Consider the following 24,992-nt stretch of genomic DNA (forward strand, 5'->3'; position numbering starts at 1 on the left):
GATTTTTTTATTTATTTTTTAATGTGTGAGCTCATAACTTCAACAATTCTCACTAGATTGAATCAGGTACTTTGATGTTAGCATTAGCCGTGAGCCCTTTACATCTGGTAATTATGTTTAGTTGCTTTTTCCAATGAACAAAATGTGATTATATGTAAACATTTTGCTCACTAAGAGTTTGATTTATGCATCACTTCAGTTCATTATACCTTTTTGCTCTTTTCTTTTCGATCAAGTACATTCGTACACGATACCTTTGACTTATTTCAATTGGGTTCTTTCGTATTTGTGAGAAAAATCATCTGACGTGTATCTTAATCATCTGATAAAAGGACACGTCATAGGTATTTTGTAAAAACCTCCTTGCATAAAAACAATGCAAAAAATTTATATAATCTCGTCTGGAACCTGACATTTCCTATTGGGTTTTTTTTAATGTCTTTTTAAATCACCTGTTTTCAACTTTGATTCACATTAGTTTTCTGAAGGGTGCTATATGAATAAAGACTGATTGGGTTTGTTGAATTTAACTGATAACATATTGTTGTTAGTTTTCGAACATGCCGATTCATTTCTATTATATTCATATGCATGTGATTTTTAAACAGAATCGCTTAAAGGTAGAATTAACCCATAACATTGAGTCCACTGCATGGTTAGGACAGAATTTAGTACACCACCAATATGTTGATTAAAATTATGCCAAAAAAACAAAATTATAGTTTGAGCTTTTCTGTGTACGTGTGCTTTCGGAGTTTCTTCCTACGATCCAAAGACGTGCAGATTTAGGGAATTACTGACTGTAATCGTGGGAATGAGCGATGATCATTGTCTGAGGTCTGTGTTTGTGTTGTGGGGGAACTAATGAGTTCTGCAGGATGAAGGGTTCTGGAGCCTGTTACAGTGATGGATGGATGGATGGATGGATGGATGGATGGATGGATGGATGGATGGATGGATGGATGGATGGATGGATTCCAATTGTTTTTGATGTTGCTCGTACATAATCAATTACAGCCTATAACATCGTCCCGGTGTCTGTTAAAATTTGTTTTCAGGATCATCCTCACCTTCAACCATGACGACCAAATCCAACAGCAGCGTTCTGGGCGGCAAGGCCTCCTCCTCTCCTCTCTTGTCGTCTCCACCTCGCCAGCGCCTGGTCACCAAAGACGGACACTGTGCGCTGCGCCCCCCTCTGTTCCCCCCAGGCTCCTGGCGCGGGGCCTCGGGAAGGGCCTGGCTGCTGGCCCTGCAGGACCTGTGGGGGCTGCTGGTGGGTCTGCGCTGGAGATGGGTCCTCTTGGCCTTCTGTGTGTCCTTCCTGGCTCACTGGCTGCTGTTCGCCTGCCTGTGGTACTTGCTTGCCCATCTCAACGGGGACTTGGCCGTGCAGGATCACGACGCCCCGCCACAGGGGCACGTGGTCTGCGTCAAATACATCACGAGCTTCACCGCCGCCTTTTCCTTCTCCCTGGAGACGCAGCTGACCATCGGCTATGGCACCATGTTCCCCAGTGGAGACTGTCCCAGCGCCATAGCACTGCTGGCAGTGCAGATGCTGCTGGGGCTCATGTTGGAAGCGTTCATAACAGGTACTACCGCAAAGGTTGAAAGCAGAAATTAAACTCAAGGCAAAAAAGGAGCCCTTTACTAGAATTACTTATTCGATATACAGTCTTCCAACCAATTCACATTAGTTTGGTTGACTTTCACCAAAAAGTCTCTATGATTAAACCCACCTAATACCCTGAACACTATACCACACAGAGGAAAAGGAAGGTAAAATACATGATGACAGGCGGTTTTCATGATAACAATTTTCATGAAGCACTACTGAAACATTGAGGAAGCAGCCAAACGTGTGACCCGTTCAAAGCTCCTGTTGAAGACAAATTGGGCCATCTACTGGAAAACTCTTGGTACTGCATCCTTTTGAACTGAGAAGACGCTGGGTGAAGAGAGGCTGCAGAACCTCTAGTTTTCTTGAGCCACGAGATAATGTTTCTGATCATTTGTTATTAAAACTAAAAGGAGATACTTTTTGGTTCATCTACCCCAATAAGACGACTTTGTCTCATATATAGATATAGATATAGATATAGATATAGATTAGATATATATATATATATATATATATATATATATATATATATAGAGAGAGAGAGAGAGAGAGAGAGAGAGAGAGAGAGAGAGAGAGAGAGAGAGAGAGAGAGAGAAGATAGTAATGCAACAACAGTCTTTGTACTCATTCTTATTGCTACAAAAAGCTGATCTGTGTAGTTTTGTGCAGACAAACCTTCAGTACTTCCACTGATTGGAAGTGCAGAGATGAGAATCTTAAGCATCGTCTGTTTCAATAAACCCTATACACCACAAAAGAAAACACCAAATCACGACTATAAACAAATTCCAAAGCTCTTTTCATTGTCAGAACACCAGTCTGTCATGTTGACTTGCGCAACTGTTTTTCCCGAGAAGCAGAATTACTGCTTGAAATCAAAGACTGAGGCTTTACATATAAACGCTCCTCATTTTGTTGTACTAAAAGTGTCACCATCTTACCCTTCAGGGGCCTTCGTGGCCAAGATTGCGCGTCCCCAGAAGCGAGCAGGAGCCATCCAGTTCAGCCCCCAGGCGTTGGTGGGGCATCATGAGGGCCAGAAGTGCCTCATGGTTCGAGCCGCCAACCTGCTGCACCGCCCCCTGGTGGATGTGAGGGTGAGCGCCGTGCTCTACGAGGAGCACGAAGGTCAGGCTCTGCACCAGACCTCTTTGGACTTCCACTTGGACCACCTGGGCCAGCAACCTTGCCCCTTCTTCATTTTCCCGCTCACTTTTTACCACCCCTTGGACCGCCGGAGCCCCCTCTACTCGGCCCTGTGCGAGGGCACGTCCAACCACTTCGAGCTGGTGGTCTTCCTGTCGGCCTTGCAGGAGGGGACTGGTGACTCGTGCCAGAAGAGGACCTCCTACCTGCGCCAGGAAATCCAGTTGGACCGTCGCTTTGTGCCCGCCTTGGGGCTGGATGCCCGGGGGAGGTACATGGTGAGCACGCACCACTTTGACACAGCTCACTCCAAGGAGCCTTTGAACAAGGACTGTGTGGTGCAGATCAATGGTGACGGCAGTGACAGGATGGAGTAAGGAAGCTGCAGGGGACGAGGGGGGTGGGTGGGGTCTCATAGAGGGAAATTTCTGATGCAAGCAGATGTTTTTTTTATTAGGACGTATTCCATTGAGTTTGCTAAATCTACTTTAATGTCTGAAAATTTCAAATTGAAGTGTAAATCAAAGGTACAGTTCTGGTACTGCTGTAGACTTCAGTCCTCATTGTAAACCGAGTTTGCTGGAGAAATGTGTCGAAACCGTGGAACTCCTGTCAGAGCAAATAGAGTTGAGTGGGAATAATAAGGTTTTCTAATTACAGAACGAGTGCCGCACGCCATCACATGAGGCAGGCAGAGTTCAAATTAGGTTTCCAGTCCTGATTGAGTGGTTACATCCGTCCCAGTTGTGTTGGTTGGAATACTCAACAAGCAAATGGTTGGAACTTTCTTCATTTTCTCAAGACCCAAGGGGACTCAAGGGGCTGCCGACACTGGTCTTGGATGGTCTGTAATCATGTTTTAGTCCTCTCCCTGCTTAAATACATATCTAAATGCAATGATGATGTATCACCAGACTCCTTAAAAAAATAAAAAAATAAATAAATAAGGAGCCCTCCATTGTGATCAGAGGTGTTGCAGCAGGTCGGATCTTTAAACATGCAGGACAGGGGTCCTCCAGAACCAGGATGATGATTATGATTAAGGCTACAAAAATACTGTAATCTACCAGATGGCCAGATGTATGGTAACATCCTATAGAATATGTGTGTATGATATTGTAATTACAGCACATTTTAATGTGGTTAAAAGACTTTTCCAAAAAAAATTGTAAGATTGTATTAAGTTTTGGGAATTGGAATGGAGAAGGGGTCTGGAACTCCTTCACGTGTTTAAAAATAAAACTGTAGTATTCAGCCTCCAACTATGTGTCCACCATCACCAAATTAGCCAACTTCACTAAACCACTGGATTTCTAAATCTGAGGAGAGTTTTTAGACTTGAGGGGACTGATTTGTCTGTTTTCTAACTGGACATGAAATCAGCAGGTTTTTAACACCGAGAGGATTGAAGGTGCTGCTAAAGGAAGTGAAAAGTCTGCTGTCGTCTGTATTTTTCCAAATAAAGTGGGCATTCATGAACTGAGTCGACAATCACAGCAGGCGAGGACCAAAAAAAAAAGAAAAAAGAAAAGCCTCAAACACATCCATGTAACATTAGACTGACCAACTTGATTTACGCCTCAGTAGCTGATAGGTTGATGATATACTGACTGCTGATTGATCTGTAGAGTTAGTTGTGAGATGAAATCAGCTGAAATCATTGCACAAAGCACAAATTCATGTATGACGCTCAATTTCTCCAATGATAAATGTGTGTAGAAGTAGAAAAGGACGCTAGGAGGAGTAGTGAATGTGTGTTTGCATTTGGACTTCTTTCCCTTTAAAGGCTTGTGATACACAGATAATCCCGAAATCATCTATATCAATGGTTCCCAACACCAACTCTGATTTGGTGAAACATTACAGTGAAGCCAAACACACGCTCTAATGAACACCAACCTGGGAACCACTGATCTTTATGGCTTAGGAGAAAATCATGTAGCAACTTCAGACATATTGTGAGGAAAATGTCCCACAAGCTGTAATTTGTGACGGACAAGGTCTCAACATATCTCACATGCGTCGGTGCCGTTGTACAGTGTACATTACATGAAATAAATATTTTCTAAACAAAAGAAGAAGTGTGAAGTGAAGTTATTTTTTGTTGGCATGGTGAGACCCGGTGAGTTCTCCACCAAAAATATACTAATTCAGATCTGATGTAGTTCGGAAGAGGCTAAAATTGACTTTTACTTCTCAAATACAGCACAAAAGAAACATAGAATGCTGTAATTTCATAAATCTTGTGTAATTTCAGCCATTCTCAGCTGATGACAAAACACTATACTCTTCAAAGTGATTTCCCATTTCTTTATGGTTTTACTGAACATGGATAAATAAAAATCTATAGCAAATTACAGAGTTAAACTAGTGTTTTAAAACTGGTGTTTTAAGTGAGCACAGGTTGGTTTTTTTAGAGGCATGAAGAGAAAAAAAGAAATGTATAATCTCATGTAGGATATAGATGATGCTAAAGGGAGTTAGCATTGGATCTAATAGAAATCATATTAAAAGAAAGATAACTGGAAAAGTATCCAATATACTTTTGTTTTTTTAGATTGTAATGATAGTTTCATAATTATTTATGGTACAAGGCTTATAATTAGTAGCCATTTTAACACATTTTGATACTTTAGAGTGATTGAAGCTGATATATTTCAGCTTTCATAATCATTTTACAGGGTGTTGTTTTTTTCTAAAGCTTTTTAAGTAGTTTGACCTTTTTGTGTAAATTCAGCAGTATCAGAAATTTGGTCTCTGCTATTTCAGCTTCATTGCCTCTTTTAGGCTTGTCAGATTATTATTATTTTTTTTTTTACAATTTTAGCGTCTTTTTTGTTAACCTAGTTAGGCATTCTTAATATTTGTTGTCATTTAAGTTGAACCACTCACTAACCAATGCCAAATTTTAACCATTTTTAACAGATTAGTCATTTTAACCATTTTAACTTTTTTTTTTCTTAATCCATCTTTAGCAATTTTATCTGTTTCAAGCTAATTTATCTTAAAGACATTTGGAGGTTGGTATGCAAAAAAAAACTAAAAAGATAGAAAATGTTTTTTTACAGTCAACTTTCTGAATGCTGCAAGGAGCCCATATAGCAGGGATGGAGAATCTCGGTCCTGCATGGTTTCAATGCTGCTCTTCAACAACATACCTGAATTTAATTAATTTATCATGACGTTCTGCAGAAAGTAATAATTGAGCTTGTCAGCAGACTATCAGCTGCGTTGATGCGAGGACACACTAAAACCGTACAGGACCCGCTTCCCAAAGTAGAATATCAGAGTCCATAAAGTAAATAAAAATAACCAAGTAATAAAAACCGTTTGTCAACGTTGGTTTTATTTATCCTTTATTGCAATCAAGTTAAACATTTCCATTCCAACAGGGAGTAGAACAACACGATATCTTTACAAGTGCCCAAAAATATATTTCACTGACTTTTTATATTTGGCAACTTATAAGTCTCTAATAAAACAAATAACAATATAGACTATTTTATTCATGAAAAAATACATATTCCATTTTCACAACAATAACTGGAGAAGGTATGTGATGCATACAGTAGTTTGTTATCCGACAACCAGATCATGCTACAACTTAAAATCCATTAATTCAGACAAGATGGGATAAAAAACATTAAAAAAAATACCAGAAACAAAAACTGAGCCTTGGTAAACAAAGCTTGGATCAGAGTTTCTTTGCTTTCTCAGACCCGTGAGTCGATTTCAGGTTCCTCAGAACAGAGTTCAGTTATTTTGTCAATTGAACATTCGGTTTTATTTATAAGACGTCGAATGCAAAGAAAAGCGAACAAACTCTGACTCAAGCTGCACTCGAGGTCAGAACAGAGCAGATTCTGGACATGAATGTCTACCTTACATGTATTTAATAAGCTCAAACGTTTTACAAATGTGCAGCACGTTTCTTCCAACGGTTAGTAACACAGCACACTAACAAAATAAAAAAGAAATGTAAGTGTGACAAATCGATGACTCACTGGTCCGCTGGTACTGTACAGGAATTATAATAATTGTGCAGGAGTAAAACGTTTTAAACATTTTGGAAGAAAGACACACTTTCTCTTATTCTCACCAGGCTTAGAATAAAGGAGGATAGCACGGCTGTCCACAAGGTTCAAAAGCAAGTAGGGACACTTACTCGCCAACTAGTAAGTAGCTGGGTGAAATAGTCAATCGTTTTTGCTGCAGTTTGTTTTCCAGACAATATTTTTGACATAAATGAGTCAATACACAGGTGTGTCAGACCTCAAAAACACTCATTACTGGGCAGAATTCGGTGTCTATTCATGTTGCCACCCCAGCAAATCCAAGATCTCTGATGGGAGTCAAATTCTTGAAGCCTTTCCTCAATATTTCAGGCAGCATGCCAATTAATACCAATGAAAACTCTCAACTGTCCTACTGTCAGTGCTAATGCTAACCTCCCGTTAGAAACACCTGTCCCACGTCCCCAGTTAATGACACTTGATTCTTGGAACACACCGTGCTTTTTGTTAGACGCTCCGCGGAACAGCTGGTGGAGATTCCTGAGAACACATCATGGAGGAATGTGCATGTGTCTCATGTTTCTGACGCCGGACGTGAAGTGAGAGTTGGACGGCTGGACAGGAGCCGACGTCTGGACTCTCGCTGGAGCATCAGACCGACACAGCAAAGTGCGCTGCGATCTTAAGAGCGGTTCAAACACCGCATGTGTCTGCACTCAAACGGAAATCTGAGATTGGGAATGATCCCGATGTGAACATGTGGAGGCAAGCAGAGTTGAGCGAGTCAACAATGTCTTCTGTGTCCTCGCAGAGCTTTGTCAAGTAAAATCATATCATGACATCATCAAAATAGCAAAAGCTCTTTCCTGTATACTACAAATGAATGAAATGTGAATATTCTGTGTCGGGGAAGATAAAAGATAAAAGTTGAAACAAGTGTTTCGTTTGTTTTTTAAACCAACGTATAGTGGCTTCACGGAAGACAAACACACAATGACTCATTCAAACCCACATCACGTATACTTTAGAGACAAAATAGACAACATCCAAACATAAACTCTCTTGTCACAGTGAGAAATTGATCAAATCGTCCATCTTTAAGTTTCCAAACCTTTTGGTTGCTCAGTGTCCTGCATCCTGACAGACTGATCATTAAACTCTATACAAAATGATTGACACTTGATAAAACTTTTGCATCCGCAGCTTAAGTAGGAATATCGTCTCCCCTTCAGGTAAAAATCACAGACCAGGTTTTTTGTGGGGGGGGGGGGGGGTTTCGTCAAGACTCCCAATCCTCTTCGGTCACACGTCTGGATAATTTGCTATCTTTTATACTTTTGTTTCGTCTATTTTGCACATAAAATAAGCTAAACCGTTTTCAAATATATTAACATCTCGAAGCATATATAATTGCACTGCATGCACTGCATGCGCTTGAAAAACAGAACGCGAGACTACACCATACTCAAACGGACTTGACGACCGATCTACCTGCAAGCGGCCACTGGAGAAGAGGTCCTCACAGAACTACGGGTCTCGGCTGACGCAGGCGGCCATGCTTTCATGTCACCGCAGTGCCGCTGACGCAATTCCATGGCAGAAACGCTTCGAAGGTGAGTTTTCATCAGGGAACGAGCTGCACTCGCTTTCTTCATGAGGAACCGAATTTAAATAGATGGGAGCTGGAGAATTATTCCTTTCAGAACTTCACCGATAACTTATGGTTTCTATGATGTCGGCGCCTCTTTCCAGCTGTATTTAGAGTATTTAGTCGACCAGAGAGGGCGCTGTGGAGACGGGACGTCAGTGCATAGCAGAGCGGAGTTAAAAGCAATCGATCCAGTTGCGAAGGATAAATAATTACACACACGATGCTGAACACTGTGGAGACCAAGTTAGACGTCAGCAGAGGAGAGAGGTTGCAGTGGAGACACAAGGTCATCATAACGGAGCGGAGAAGCCACAATAGAGCCGTCAGAACACAGAGGGTAAAGACTACAAACTATGCCCAACAGCAAAGAGACGGCGCCAATTGATCCGAGTGCAGACAAACTAACGTGAAGATTAAATGTTTCCATATTGAAAAGTCACTCAGGTGAGCAGAACATTTTTTAAACAACAAGAAATTGTGCTTCTTACAGTAAGTACATAAAAATAAATTCCCACATTTAATAAAACAAACATTTTAAAAGCAACGCTTCATTCCGCTCCGGTTGCCCTCTCTCATCTACCAACTGCCGATTCAGGCCAGCACAGCAAATAATCTTGGAAATTAGAAAATCGCCATGGACAAAATTAAAACTGCATCAATGAAAAACCCAATGACTGAGAAGGAGCATTAGAAATGTTGAAATAAAACATTTAAACTTGTGATCGTCAATTCACTCAGAAATGTAACAAATCAAGACTTTGAACCTTTCCGTTTGTATCGTGATGAAAGAAACACGATCACATGGGTGTTGGCAGAATGGCCACATTCCCTGATTATCTAATAAAAATTGGGGGGAACCTCGCCTCCACTCCAGCTCTGGACTAAACACCACAACATGGATCCCTCCAATACACTGAAAAATCTTCCAAAAAACGTATTCTCAACAGATAAATCTCTATGGCTTTTAAGCTGGACTCATTTACATGAGCTATTTTGTGCACATCGGGTGAACAGGGATGATGTCTGTCATGAAATCTGTGTCAGAAGCTGTTCCAAGCCATTGCCGGGTCGAGAGTCGACGCCATGAAGCTCAAAGCTGAAAATGTTTCTCCACTACGCGAGGATTACGTTTACCCTTTAACTACTACTACCTTTAATTCTACAACATTATGAGATGTAGCGTAGCAGCTCATTAAAGTAACCGTGTGGACGAGGTGAGAGGAAAAGCGACAAGGTGTGGCACGAATCTTAATCAGGCGGCAACGTTAGAATTTAAAAATAAAACACTTCACACGACGGAGACTTCTTCACGAGCTGATATTCCTTCGGCCTTCAACCTTCCTGCACAGAGGGACACGAGGTAATGAATCCACGGGAACACGCAATGAGATTTCCACGAGTTTGGAGCCACGCTTGCAAAGCAGTGCTTTGTACCTCTTAATTTTTCTACGGAGAAGCTGCAGAAACTCTGGAATGACTGAACCTCGGCTGCGAGGTGCCATGAGGTACCTTCAAGTAGTTTAGTGCCTAGTTAACACGTCTATGTTTTTTTGTATTTTATTAGTTATGAGGTGACACATTGTGAGCGATGAACTGGGGTTAAGTGGAAGGTGACGCCTTTTCTAAAAACGTCAGTAACACCGACTTGTGCAGGTCAGGATTGTTGCGTGGTTGGCGCGGCGGGTCGGTCATGAGCAGAACGTGGACTGCAGCTGCTTGAAGGCGGCCTGTCGCTGCTTCTTCTCCACCTCCTGCCTCTTCTTCTCCTCTTTCTCCTCCCGGATCTCCGCCTCGAACTTGCTGCCCTGAGACAGAGCCTGAACCTGGAAGTACCAAACACATCCTTAAAGCCTTGTGACAAATCATCTTCAGAGCATGCACAGCATGCGAGGACATTTTTAAATCAGGCAGCAGCTCTTTTTATGGATATGAGACCTCGAAGCAGCTGGACAGCTGATCGGCCGCATCATTAATGCCAATGTCTGAAGAGATTACCGTTGATTATCCAGTTACACTGGCATGGGGAAAATGGTGGCATATAGAAGACGGTCGGCTCTTGAAGTCTGAGTGACTGTAACAAGGACCAAATCGTGACGGCTGCCACACTAGGCCAGAGCATCTCATTCGTCTCATCTCTAAAGTCTTTGTGGAATGTTCCCGGTAGGCAGTGTTTACATCTCAAACAACAGATAATGGAATGAAGCCAATAGTGTGGGAACTTGGTAAAAATGTAATCGATTAGTTTAAAAAGGGACAAAGATGTTTTATTTCAAGGAAAATACAGCAATAAACACATGCATTATGATTTCATTGGCTTTATTTGATGTAAAGGGTCAAGAAACTCTTAGATTTTGACTTTCTCTTTCCATTTTCTGAGATTTAATTGAGGCGTCAATCAACACTAATTTAGAGATATTCTTGAATCAAAAAGTTCGAGACACTAGCATATGGACAGATTTTTCTGGAATGTTATTTCATGGAAGAGAGATGGCAAAATTCCCCAAAGAATTCAATCGCCAGTGATTAATGACTTTATTAAACTAACTGTATCGAACATCCCTCCCAGTGGCACCGGGTATTGGCACTCTGTGTGACAATGACACTAATTAAAGATCATCCAAGTGTGAAGTGGGAGAAACCATTATTACAGATCAAGCACAACCTTTTTCCCTGACGACATCTTCTCGGAGGTCATTTTTTCATCCTGCTGCACTGCAGAGACTGTTCAGGAATTGTTTGAGGAACATGACAAAGGAATAAAGGTATTAATTTTACGTCTGAATACCCAGAAATCAATCTGAATGGACATCGGACATCCCACAGAGAGGCCTGTGAAGCCCAGGCCTGAAAGTGTCAGCTACCAATTCAATTCAACTTTATAAATGCCGTAGTATTGTCATTATATTGACACCCAGTCTTAAAATTATATTTTAGGCTCCTCTTCAAAGTCTGTACAAATCCACACATCGCAAACTGTCACCATACCTTTGCTTCAAAGAAGTCTTTGGCCCCCATCACCCCCTCGGTGGAGACGTTGATCTCGGACAGTCTGGCCAGAGCCATCAGCCCACTCTCCTCCTGCAGCTCTCCGGCTGCTGCTCTGCGAAAGATCAGCAGGAACTGCAAGAGCAAACCGAACAAACAGATCCCGCGAGGTTACACATTTATAGGCGCTGCCTTGGGCTGAGTTCCAATCCTTTTCAAAAGTCAGTAGGTGAAATACGAATCTCTCAGGACCACAATAAGAGAGCCTCTCTCACCTCTCTGAAGCTCAGTTTGCCATCAAAGTCTTCGTCCACCTCCTTAATCATGTTCTTGAGGCCCAGGTGTGTCTGAGGTGCTCCGAGCTTCTCCATCATCAGCTTCAGCTCCATCAAGTCGATGAAGCCATCCCTGCCGGTATCGTACCTGCAAACCACAAACCGTTAACACCGCCATGCTGGGATGGGCTGAGTGAAAGCTGAAATGCTCCACGTTCTTATTGGACAGTGATTTTCTTGATGGGTCTTCGAAACGCCTCTACAAAGAAGAGCAGGTGATGACCTGGCAAGGTGTCAAATACAAAGTAAGTGCCTTGAACGAAGTATTTGTCATTGAAGTGCATCGTTTGTGCATTGAGAGACTAAAACCGATGGAGTTGGCATGCCAGGCCACGGGTTGGTGCCGTTAGTTGTTTTTGTAATAAAAACGACCAACAGCGCCAGGAGCATGGTTTCAGAAATGTTGCATTTTCAGTAGTTTCTATGGAGCCAGAGCATTTTCAAAAAGTTGCATTTTTCACAATTTCTATACAGATGGGAGTTGGAACATTTTTGAAAAGCTTCCCCCATGGGAGACGTTTTCAAAAAGTTGCACTTTCAGTTGCTCCGACCTCTGCTGTTGTGTAAACTGACCCCCAAAGAGTAACAAAAAGTTTCATTTTCTCTTGAAAACATAGTCAGGTACACTGGACACAACATATTTGTAGCGGTTGTAATTGCTGTATTTATGGGGGGGTTCTATTAAATAGTAAAGACACAAACTAAATGCAACCAAGATATGCAGAATCCAGTCAACTTAGGTTAAGTATTAAATAAAATCATGAAAAAGGTGAGAAAACAGTGTTATTTGCCAATAGGTCAATGACACCACATCGTGTGTTTGCATTGAACACACAATCAGTTCACTGACCTCCACAATTTACCAAAGATTTGAACACAATCACTTCAGCTCCCACTGAGCCATCCAGTGTTTATTATCTAACCTGGTATGTTGACTGAATGAAGTGATTCATTCCTTCCCTCGCTCTTATTTCACCTGCTGTTTAGGGTGATACTCGATTCCAGCTCGTGGCTCTATTTGGAGACGATGAGACGTTTGTCCTTAAATGCCTTAAGCTTCACTCTGTCAATGTTTGACATCTGGACAAAGCAGCAGCTTTCCAAGGTGGGAGTTTATTTCTTCACCTCAGTCACGGCCGCACGTGACTGCACAACGGTGCAGCATCCAGCCCGACAGCTGTTATCTCCAACTGCATGAGCCGATGGCAGAGCTCAGAGGCTTATGTCTGATAGGAAGGGTATTTATAGAGGCTTTCAGCAGCTGCATGGGTGAGCGAGAGTTTGAGTGATTACATATTCAACGCCAAGGCCTGCTGACCCACGATCGAGGTCAATTTGGCAAGGCCAAAACTTAGGCCATTGTTTCATGTCAAAGGCTTTGAGGACCTCCTCCCTCTTTGAGAACAATTACTCCATACACCAAACTCCATCCAAGGTCCAAATTTGTTTGGATTGTTGGAAGAAATGGCACACAAAGTTCAGTCCCCATAAAGCAAAGGTCCCGCTCCCAGTTGCCCGTCTTTATCTGAAGTACATTGGCTGTTTTTAGACCTGCCTTGTCGATTCTCCATTATAACGCCCACGATACAACCTTTGCATTCAAGGAATAACAGCATAGCTCTAAAGCCCAGGCTTCGTTCACGAAAGGCCATCGGAAAACAAAATAATGTAGGTGCAGTCATAGGACAAATGGCTGTTAAGACATCGTAACAGAACAAACTAAAATTACGACCTCATAAACGTATCCAACCTACTAAACGTCAAAGAGTGTGTCTGTCCATATGCACAATGCGTGAACAGATCATTTTAAGCAATTAAATGCCATGTAATATATGAGGTCCCAGTCACTTCACACATGTTTAATACCTCCAGGAGAACTGCTCACTGCTGGGCAAAGATGCTAATCCAAGGACTCCCACAGTCAATCATTTGACTTCAAGTCCAATAATGTGAATATGGAGACCAATCAAACTTTGAAACAATGCCGGTCCAAGAAATTGACATAGATCCACTTGGGGCATAAACAGCAACTGTCCAGTTAGCACATGGAAGGTTACTCAAACCTTTGGCCGTCCTTATGGCTTGGTGATGCGAGACAAAACAAGGAAAGAACTGGCCTCTTACTTAAATATTTTTTCAAATTAATTGCAGCAAAAAGGTGCTTTGTCGGAGCCAGATGGTAAAACATAGCTCTAAATGTTCAATATTACAGGACTGTTGTCAATGTCAATTTCTTTCAATTAGGCTGAAAGAGATCACACAGCATGAAGGAGTTACCAAGTAAGGTTTATTCAGCAGTAAATGGTTCAAGTGACGTCTTGGTTTTCTGGCCATTCTCTAGACCCACTTATCACATCAGAAAACCCCCACTACAAAATCATCCAGTATGAGAGCAAAAAGTATCGCAGTCAAACGAGGATTCTGTTCCTCCAACAAACACCTCCTGGAGAATTTGGCATCAAAATGTCACTTATGCAACAGCGAAGATGGAGCCACATTGGAGTGTGTTGTTAGGGGCGACAGCAACATGTAATTATGCTCAGAGAAATCTTTTTTTCCCCACCCACCTGCCCTGAGGACACAGAGAGTCCTGTAGTGCTGGATTGTGTATTTCCAGATCCAACAGTTAGTGAAACATGTCACAATAAATTCTATTGTGTGTCATGATGAGTTGAATGCAGTGTTATGACTTTGTTTTTTTTACATTTTCAGAGCCTTAAACACTCAATCTCTGACGTATTGTTTCATTGAACACCTTGAACATGAAGTTTGTAAACTCTTTGTGATCAGCATAGGCCAAAGGTCTGACCAAGGTAAGGAGAGTGTGGAAGCCAGAGAGTGGCATCTTACGTGGGGTTGGAAACTTAGGAATCAAATATCTTGCAGTTAAAACTCACAAATTATGGATGAGGTGATCATGAGAACTTTCACAAATTAAAACGAGCATTAGCTGTACTAGAACAATGTTATCACTGTACCACGATGCCAGTTTGAAGAGTGAATCAGAATCGGTAGTACTTTATTGATCCCTGGGGGAGATTCTTTGCAAACGAAGATGTAAGCCAAAGACCTCTGCACACGGCTTAGTCTCCACCTTAACATTTACCTATGATCAAGAACTTTGGATGACTAATATAATAGTGCAAAAGCAAAGAGCTAAAACAGACCCTACTGGTCGGCTGATGATTTCGGCCATTTGAAAGGAGTTTAAGTAGAGCCACTACTTCTCAACATTAAAACTCAGCCTATTGAGAAAGTTCAGGGTTTTGGATTCCTCTCGGCAACTTCTCATTGGACGCTTACCCGACAGTCCCCTGGGACAAGGCTCTAAAGGTGGCTCATGACCTGGAGGAGAGATTATATCTCTCTACTGGTCTGGGAAAAGCTGGATGTAAACCATGCACAAACCATGCATGAATGCAAGGGTGGAGCCAGAAAAAAAGATGAAGCAGTTTGCACCGAAAACCCTGGAAGCTCAGATTACTTTCCGTGGATGTGGTCTACAACACAACTCCAAATGTGAAGCAGCATCGCAATTCTCCCAATGAATTCAAAATAAACTCTACTTTAAATGAAGAAACAGAGGATTTGTATGAGCTTTATAAATGCTTCAGTATTGCACAATAAAAGCTCCAACTATGTGACCTGATCTGAGTTGAATAATTGTCACATAATCACAAGTTGCCCTGGATCTGTAGTACGCTCTGCTTACAGCCAGAGGGAGGGCTTCCTCCTGGCAAGGCATCCCTGTCCTGGGACACAGAAGGCATCCTGTACTGGTTTGGTTCTTCTTTGTGGGGGTACAGGAATGCAAGAGGCGCGCTAAGATGGGGTGTTCCCTGCTGAACTCCGGCCACGAGGAGAAGATCCGTTAGTGTTAAGGGGCCGCGGTTTACTGCGTGTAATGCATTATATCACCACACTTGTATGCGTCTTGTGTTTGTTTTCATGCCTCCACCCAGTCAAGTCTGGCCAAAGGTTTTAGAAATCTGAGCCGTCTGTGTTATATTCTCATCGATGCAAATTCTTCAAAAAGCAGTGGAGCAATTTCTTCAATGTTGTGAAATATAAACGGTTAGGGTTCTGGTGGTCTTAAATCAAAGACCAATGTCACCATGACCTTATAAATTCTAATTAACAAGATATCTCTAGAATACCTGATAGAAACAGGGTTTAGATCATCACTATTCCATCATTTTTAAACATGTAAATCTTCCAGGAAATCTTGTTCTCAATACCTTTATCTTTTGAAAGTGGTCGGCCTCCTTAAACATTTTTAAGGGAGGACTTGCGAATGGGTGTGATTTGTTTAGAGTGTGTTCAGACCAATAGCATCTATTTCTAGAACTTTTCGAGACACCAAATTTCCATACTTCAATTTTGAAAATAAACTAAAGAAAATGTCAGCCTTGTTATTTTCTTCATCTACTCAATTCTGCACCGTTGCTTTCGGAAAGCAGCAATCACTAGAAGACCTTCACATGACTGGAAGTGGCAATAACAAGGAACTGTTTAAGAAAAGAGACACTAAATCCTCTCTGTTGGAGGCCTTGCTAATGTGTGGCACAATCAGACTGAGATTACCCCCCCCCCATGATACAAAGGTTAATCGTGAGGGAGAATAAAGCCCCAAAACTTGAGGAATTTGTCCAATGTTTATTTTCAGAGGATAAAACTAGCAGCCGTGATACTACATTATGGGATTGGATCTGAAAAAGTGCCGTTTAAGGCCACAACTTGCATCATTCTGAAGGCTTAATGCTCAATTTTAGAGGGAACTGAGGCCATGTTGGTTGCAACAGTGAACTGAGCCTCATTGTTCTGCAGCTTCCCTGTTAATTATAGATGCCTGAGCTTTTGGCACAAGGGAACTCACTTTCTCTGCGAGCATTCTTCTCCTTCTCCCCCATTATGACCCATTCAACTCAGCTCGGAGCGCTTTTTGAGGCCGGGACAGAAAATAGACAACACCAAAGTAGGCTAAAAGCTGCTGCCTTTCCTCAAGGCTCAATCAACAGAAATCTATTACTAAATCTGACTGGTGAACGCAAGTCAGAGCAAATGGGCATGCCTGGCAAAACGTGGGGGAACGTGCTTGAAATACTTCTTTTCAATCATGTGAGTGAAACCATGGCAACATTTATCATATGAAGTTTGATGGAGTGCTGAAAAGTGAAAGATGGCTTTAAGTTTAAAGTTGTGTGAAGAGGAAAAGTGGGTCACCAGGCATTGGATGCCGCGTGGGAATGTTGGTCTCTGTGTGAATGGGATCAGTGCAGCAGAGGAAATGAGACTAAAGAGATTTGAGACAGGGGAAACTGAATCTCTGACAAGACAAACAAGAGGAGCCTTTTTTTCTGGGGAAAATTCACTTCAGTGGCAGGAAATAGAAGTCACTGAAAGCTGAAACACACTACAAATACACTCGACTGAAAGATGCACATGTACAGACATTCAAGACAGAACATGCCCTTAAAAAAAGGAGGGGGGGGGGGGTTCCTTGACATCATCTAGTCACTTATTCATGAAAATTCACTCAGTTTATAAGTACGTCCATGATCCAAACTGACAACTATGTTGTAGATCATCAGGATCATCAACAGTCATTAAAATTAAGGTCCCATGTTGACTGTCAAAAAAGGGGTTCACCTCAACGCTCGTCATCAAGAATTCTCGAGCTTCTGACAATACAAACGTAGGACGTAGTTATACTGAAGTCTCACACCTCAACTTCAAAATCCATTGCAAAAGCGCACAAATATGAAACCAGTCCGAAAACTATTAGAAATAGAAAAACAAGCTATTTAATTGTTTTGGGGGTCTGAGGCAGATGCTTGGCTCTGATGATGTGTCACATCCTTTCTTTATAGCTGGTGCAAACACAGGAGGCATTGAGTCCTAAGGTTCAATATCTGTTCAAACAGCAGCAGGATCGAGTGTCGAGGTCCTGAAACTAAGCGAAGAGATAAAAACTGACTATCCTCAGCATGAGCATGACATGGGCCAAGGCTGTGACCACTTGAGTCGAGAGTATGTACAGATGCATGCTGGTTTATGGGAGAAGATGTTGGGAGCTGGGACCAACCGTCAATGTTATGCAACAAATTAAGGCACCAGCAACAGAGCCTTTGGAAATAGTCATTGAATGAGCTGCATGTCCAACTAATTGAGCAGGCATTGAAACACTGGCGACACTCCTGGCTGAAACGACACAGTACCTGAAAATCCAGGCATGATTGAGCCAGTGGCTTGACGGTGGACAGTGGAGAAGGACTTGGAAGGATTCTGCCACCAGTTCGGACAGATCTCGCTGCCTCGTACTCGAGACATATGAATGATTTTCTATATTAAATATTAGTTACTTTTGTGGGTCAGGGGAGATCAATGATTCCTTTGTGTTCGCGCTATTGACGAAAGCACTTTTGCCACAGTGTGCGTTACAGTATGTGTGGTCACAGACCAGCTGCATCCTTCTATTGATTGTTGCTAAGCAAAGATAACCCAAGTGCATCATCTGCAACTACAGTGGCCAGACAGACAATAAGAGATGGTGTGAGTCATTATGCTGCAACTGCCTTTTGGGAGAGTTCTTGTCAGAAAGTGAGAAAAGAGAAGAAAAGCTGGCTGCTAATTTTCAACCTTTCAGATCTTTCTTGCTCAAACAACTAAAAGGTCACTCACCTTGGAAGAAACACGGGAATTTTGACAACTTGCTGATTCACTGGTTTGTCAGCCAGGGCTCTCATTGTTGGCTAAATTTAATGCGCCCCATTCACAAAGCTGCTTTAAGCAAGATTTAGAGATAACAATGGCCGTTGGGTTAATCTTATTTCAATCTATTAAGATAAAAACCTTTGCAGGTTCGCATGCATACTTGATCTATGGAGGATGTCGCTGCCATTTCTTTTTTGTTTTTACAGCACGAGAATGGATTTATTCCATCATCGACAGGAATGTCTTGGCTTCAACTCAGTCAAACTAAGCAGCAAACAGATGAATGAAACATGATGACTACGCGGTCAGTGACATGAGCTGCATTTTCTATCACTGAGTCAGTTCAACCCGTCTCCAGTCTGAGGTTCAACATTTCATGACAACGTTTAAAGTAAAAACTGCAAACCTTCGTAGCATTTGGGTGTCTGTTCATACGACAGTGGTGTGTGGTTTCGTTAGCTAAATGTCTTAGATAAATGTCAATTACTTCTACATTATATAAATTACAATCCTGATTTTAAATACAGATATTGTACAAGAATAGTAACCCATGTAGTTAGAATTTTTACAAATATAGTGTTAAATGATTAATTATTCTCATGCTACCATACCCTGTTGGTATTTTTTTTTTATAACTTAAGTTTAATGGAGATTAAAAAAAAATCATAAGATTTAAAATGACATGATGAAATACTCTTGTATGAGTTTTACAAGTCTGTTGCACTATCCATTCAAAAAAAAAAATAAAATCTTTCAAATCTTACTTGCCCCATATGTGGGTCATCTGTTCACTCGCAACAGCTTTATGCTGCATCGACATCATGGGATTATATGAAACCATTTGTCTACCAAGACACTAATGCATGATGAGCTTATCAAAGCTGGGATATGCCCAATCCTCCACGAATGATAAGTACCTTTAATTAGGGTTCAAAATGACGTGCTACAAATCAACACACTTCTGTAATCACCGCTAACAGAACAGTGAGAGAATACAGTTAAAATTAACACAAACTCATTACGGTGACTGGAGTTTTCATGACCCCATTACTCATTTGCTTGAGATAATCTGTAAACATCCACATTGGCTGTGATGGATTTGCCACCCCTACATTAGCATTAAGAAGATGTTGGTAGTATCTCAGCTGCTTCTTGTCCCTATGATAAAGTACTAATCTTCAAAAACGTGCACAACGTCTTCAGATTCAGAAAATCTAAGTAGCTCCAACGATCATAAACAGTCACTCTCATCTCACGATGAGCAACAATGGAGCCTTGATGTGACACAGTGACGAGGCCGTCACGTGGAGCGAGGTTTGCATCGGACCAAGCGTCCCGGACAATAGGCCGCCTTATCCTCTGAGCGAGAGACGCACCACCAACACACAAACTTTAAACAATACGACATCCTAACGTGACGATAAAAACAATCGCTGCTTATATTCAAACCAACAAACAACAACCCCCCCCACCCAAACCGACTCGAGGCTAAAGAATTCACACTACATCAGAACTCTGGTCAGTTTGGCTTCAATTGTATAGTGTATTGTTTTGTAAAGGTTTGTAGTTTATATCCGTTTGCAATTTTATGTATTCATAGTTTTGATTTATTTCCACTCGTTATGATCCTCTTGTTCCGTTTCCTTGGATGAATGCTACATTTGACTGTTTTTAAATGGCTGTAAAGTGCTTCGGTAACTCTGGGCTATTGAAACGCATTATGCAAATAAAATGAGTGATTAGTGTCCGTGAAACACTCTTTATTTTTCTAACATGCGGCTTCAGATACAACACCTCCACTCACTCAGCTGTCATTATCCTGCCTCCTCAGAACTCTGGCGGGATAATGATGGCACTGATAAAACACTAATCAGAATTTCAGATTTTTTTTTTTTTTCAGATCTTGGCATATTATAATCTTGATCTGAGATGTATGATTTAAATTGTAGTGTTTTAATACTCGCGAACAGTCTTGGTCTCCGGTTTGGTGGTCTTCACTACAGCGCTAATAAATGTGCGATATCATTCTGTTACGTTTCTCACATTTTATTTCTACAATACATCTCCACTTCACTGTTTGCTTCATCCTTAAAATGTGTGTAGGCATGAGACACATTCAACATATGGGGACTATTACTTCCCTGCCATGTCCGTTTTTATAATTCTGACTACTGGCCAACTCCAATTCTTCTTTTTATAAAGGAATCCCCTAGTCCACTATCACAACTGCACATTTTAATGGAATTTGTAGCTCAAAAGGTGATCGTTGACTCTTTAAAGATAATTTCTTAATCTCAAATTGAATTGTAATTTTAACTTCAAAGAAGGCTGGACTCATTTTTACTCAAAACAAACACTGCAAACCATAATCCATTTCAAAGCTAATCTTTCTGTAAACCAATAATATGTGTTTAGCTTGTTGCTCGCATCTTCCAAGCAACTGACTGGGGTTTTTTTTCCTATACATGACAAGTCAACTTAAAGAAGCCTCTCCAAACCGCCATCTTCTTGATAAAGTTACGAGTTGCCAACAAAGTTACCAGATTCTTAGTTGGAACTAAAAGCATCCAGCGATGCCGGAAGCCTGTCGTCACAAAATAAACCTGGAAACCAGAAGATCCAAAACACCAGCTTAGTCATCTCTGCATCACTCAATGACTTAAAGAAGCAAACCAGGTCAACACAACTGAGGTGGAAAGAGGGATGTTTTTTAATTTATGATGCCCACAGTAAATTTTTATGAGTCCTGATAAACGGCCTCGGTTCCACTTCCACTCCTGCGTCTCGCTGCCAAACCTTTTACGTTAACAGAACACAGAGAGGATGAATCCTGGATCCAAGCCAGCAGACGGACACACTGATCAATTCTCCTCGTACTGAATGCTGACGTGATAATGAGTGACTACATCTGACGCTCATCACCTCAATTTTACACCTGGCCCAAGCCTTTTTTTTTTTTCTTTTTTAACTTCCCCAACATCACAATACTTCTTTCTTAAGATCTTTATTAAACATGTTCAGAAAATATTAGTTTTGCACATTATCTTACTGATTTTAAAGGGATTCCTTGCAGACACATCTATAGCGTCACACACATCTATAGATCAATTGAAGATTCTCTCTAACTGATTTGAAATCCATTATTCTGTTGTTAGGAAGATGTTCCACACGTTGTGTTTTTCCTTCTCATGAGCAGAGGTTTTCACACTAAAAAAAAAAAAAGGAGCTTTCGGTGAATCCGGCATCTTTTATTAGTTTCGTATCCACTAAACCGTGTGATGTGGCTTTTATAAACCCGAGTCAGTCGGCAATAAATCTAACTGCGCAAGATGAGAACTGGTCCGATGCACCATGGCAACGCAAGAATGACAATGTCGTCCGTGTACGGCACAGAATCCAGCCATTCTTCTGGTACCATTTACGTACAGAGAAAAAAAAAAAAAACTTGGAATATTCGAAGAATATGTATATACGTTTTATCTTCTTAGGAATCTGCTTATTGTTTTGGCATGCTTTAATCGTCATGTAATTTTCTGTATTAATTGTTAGTCAAAAAAAAATAAATACTTAGGAGTTGTGCTGAATGACTCATCACTGTGTCCTTTATTGACACCTGGACAGGTCCAGTCTGCTGGGGGGACAGAACACCGGTTTCACTGGATCAGGACAAACTGTATGAAGCATGTCGGGAATGATTTTGTATACTCAGACTCTTTTCTGAACACCAAACAATGACCACACAATCTGTGATCGATGGGCACCTATTGGTACTTGAACCGAGAACTTCATTGTATTAGTCTGGCTGAAAATCCTGAGGAAAGATTGACAGAATGCTGAGGGGAAACATTACAACTTCACAAAAGTCAGAATTATTAGTATTTATTAAATGTATGACCTAAAGGCCTTAAGAACTTGAAAGAGGAATAGAGTAATTACCTTGGAAAAGAGAAACTTGAGAAAAGTCAAAATTCCTAGAAAGTCGGATTACCGAGGTCGAGTTTCTGATTTCCCAAGTGGGAGGTCAAACTTCCAGAGAATTCCGATAACATGCATTGGAATTCCGAGAACCAGTGTCAGATTTAAAAAAAAAAAAAAAAAAAAAGTCAAACTAAGCAATTAATTGTGATAGTAAAAGCACCAGACTTTTGAAAAAAAAAAAAAATTCAATGTCAATAGGGGGAAATTACCTTTTGGGATTTATAGGGGGGAAAGCCAGCATTTCGTGAAGAAAATAATAAAAAAAAACGTTTCTTTGTAAAAACAATTATTGTATGGCCCTTTCCCCTCTTCAGTAAATGAACTGTTAAAAATAACAGAGAAACGTAATAAATTGTGGTACTGAAACATATGGTAATGTGGCTCAAGCACATTAAAACAAAAAAAAAAAAAAAAAAAAAAAAAAAACTACTTTTATGAGCATGAATATACAGGAAACCCCCGCGAGACTGCGCAGCCACTCATCTTAGTGGTGGCAAGTTCGAGTTAATTATTTGTTTTAAAGGGATGCGGATCTCCTCGGTGATGAGTCAACAGAGCATCTTGTGATCACGACGCTCCGCTGGATGCGAGCGGCGGCTAACTGCGCACAGGGCCCGGCGGAGAGTGTCACTCCCCGGGATAATGACCCCCAGCTACACCTGCAGGCTTCACGTCAGCGGCGCGAGCAGCTTAATCCCATCACGGGCTGACTGAGCCGGGCATGCTCACTCAGCCATAACACCCCCCCCCCCCCCCACCCGAGTGACGGAGCGCCCGTTACCGGACTAACAAAGAGACGGCGGGGGGGGGGGGGGGGGTGGGACGTCGACCTTACCGCTTGAACATCGCCTCCATGTCCTTAATCTGTTTGCGGGAGAATTCCTTGAATTCCGTGTAGGGGTTGAAGACGCGGGTCGCTCGAGGAGCGGCGGTGCCGTCGTTGATGTCCAGCTGGCGGGTCAGCTTGGCGGAGAGCTCGGTGCACGAGTCGCCGCAGGCGGCTTCGGGCTCCTGCGGTCTGGGTCGGACGGGGCTCCGGTCGGGCTCCTGCGGTCGGTCCCGGACGGGGCTCCGGTCGGGCTCGTCCGGCCGCGGCTCGGCCCCCTCTGTGACGGCGAGCCGCGACTGCAGCTTCCGAGCGAGCTCTTCGGATGCCATGCTGTGAGGACGGAGGACCGTGAGGGTGCTGTTGCGGAGGGAGGCTGCGGGAGAATGGAGCCAACAGCCAGGAGGAGAGCCAGCGTCACGCTCACAGGCACGCGTACCACGCGGACACGCGCACGCTGCGGATTAAATAGGCTCGTCACGATGTACGTATTTTACCACCGCACGAGCTCACGACGCTTTTATAATTTCACAGCATCATCTCATTACAACATCTATCAAATTAAATAAAATATAAAATAAATTGTATTATTATTATTATTATTATCAATAATAATAATAATAATAATGTATATGTTTTTATTCTTCCTGTATTATTTCAGTTAACGTTCAATCAATCAATCAAATTGTATTTGTATATCCCTTTACAATAACCCAGTGTTACCCAAAGTGCTTTACAACAAAGCTATAAAAACAATACATTATAAAATAAATACAAGAATAATACATAAAAACAATAAATAAAACACAGGTGCTGACTGTGGGAGGTGCGATTGTGCTGCAGGTTGGTGGAAGCCTTCCAGAAATTCATAAAAACAGAGCATACAGGATAAAAACATTGCCCTAGACAGAGTTAAAAGCCAACCTAAAAAAAAAAAATTCAGTTAAAAAATATTGATAAGAAATGGGATTTGTCTTGTGTCACAACAGACAGTGTGGTTTTTAAGATGTTGGAAATTAAAATAAAATCAGTTTGTTATTCACTTTAGTCGGTTGTTATTGTTTTCAATATGTTCATTTTAAAATAAATAAATGAATTTGAAAAAAATTATATAAATATTAAGTGTTGCTTTTTTATTCTGCTTCATTCGTCATTGATTTAGATTTTTATCACCTTCCTTTGAACAACTTTTTTTTCTTCTGTCATGTCCGTCATATTTTTAATAATTGAATAGTTGGTTTCTGGTAATATAAAAACATATAAAATACAAACACTACTAAATGCTGTTAATAATAAATAGGCTGAGGCCAGTGGCTTACATATGGCTATTCTATAAATGTGTAGAGAAAAACCTTGAAGATGCTTAACTTACAACAAAAAGCCAAGACAAAAACCCAACGACAACAACAACAACAACAACAACAAACAGAAACAAAATGAAGATCTGAAAAAACAACAATATCATAGTTAATGATACTGATTTACTCTCATGATCTGCCGAAACTGTAAACCTTGATTATTCAATGTGTTTTACATGCAAGTGCGTCACTGACAGTACAACTTAAAGCACAGAAACACGTCGATATTTATTCTTAGTTCTCACTTTACGTGACACAAAAATAAATTCAATCAATAAATAAATACAACACAAAATGATGCTGCGGTGTTGTTGTTGTTAATTGCAACATCCAGTAGAGGGCAGTAGTGCTCCAACAATCTG

The 24,992-nt window shown here is 41.3% G+C and overlaps 2 protein-coding genes across 2 annotated transcripts; one reads left to right on the forward strand and one right to left on the reverse strand.

Moving 5' to 3' along the window:
- Window positions 1-1,078: 1,078 nt before the first annotated feature.
- Window positions 1,079-3,147, forward strand: kcnj13 (potassium inwardly rectifying channel subfamily J member 13; the record flags this gene model as incomplete). The annotated part of the gene is made up of 2 exons (XM_080511772.1): window positions 1,079-1,595; window positions 2,573-3,147. 2 exons carry the CDS (start codon window positions 1,079-1,081, stop codon window positions 3,145-3,147), a joined length of 1,092 nt encoding a protein of 363 aa, XP_080367898.1.
- Window positions 3,148-6,129: 2,982 nt separating this feature from the next.
- On the reverse strand, window positions 6,130-23,637 carry efhd1 (EF-hand domain family, member D1). Its single transcript, XM_080502494.1, has 4 exons — window positions 23,282-23,637; window positions 11,695-11,842; window positions 11,420-11,554; window positions 6,130-10,257 (listed from the first exon to the last, which is right to left on the reverse strand). The coding sequence occupies exons 1-4, from the start codon at window positions 23,602-23,604 to the stop codon at window positions 10,123-10,125; spliced, it is 741 nt and encodes a 246-aa protein (XP_080358620.1). The 5' UTR covers window positions 23,605-23,637; the 3' UTR covers window positions 6,130-10,122.
- Between the last annotated feature and the right edge of the window lie 1,355 nt (window positions 23,638-24,992).

This window comes from Blennius ocellaris (assembly GCF_963422515.1).
Source record: "Blennius ocellaris genome assembly, chromosome: 2".
Lineage (NCBI taxonomy): Eukaryota > Metazoa > Chordata > Actinopteri > Blenniiformes > Blenniidae > Blennius > Blennius ocellaris.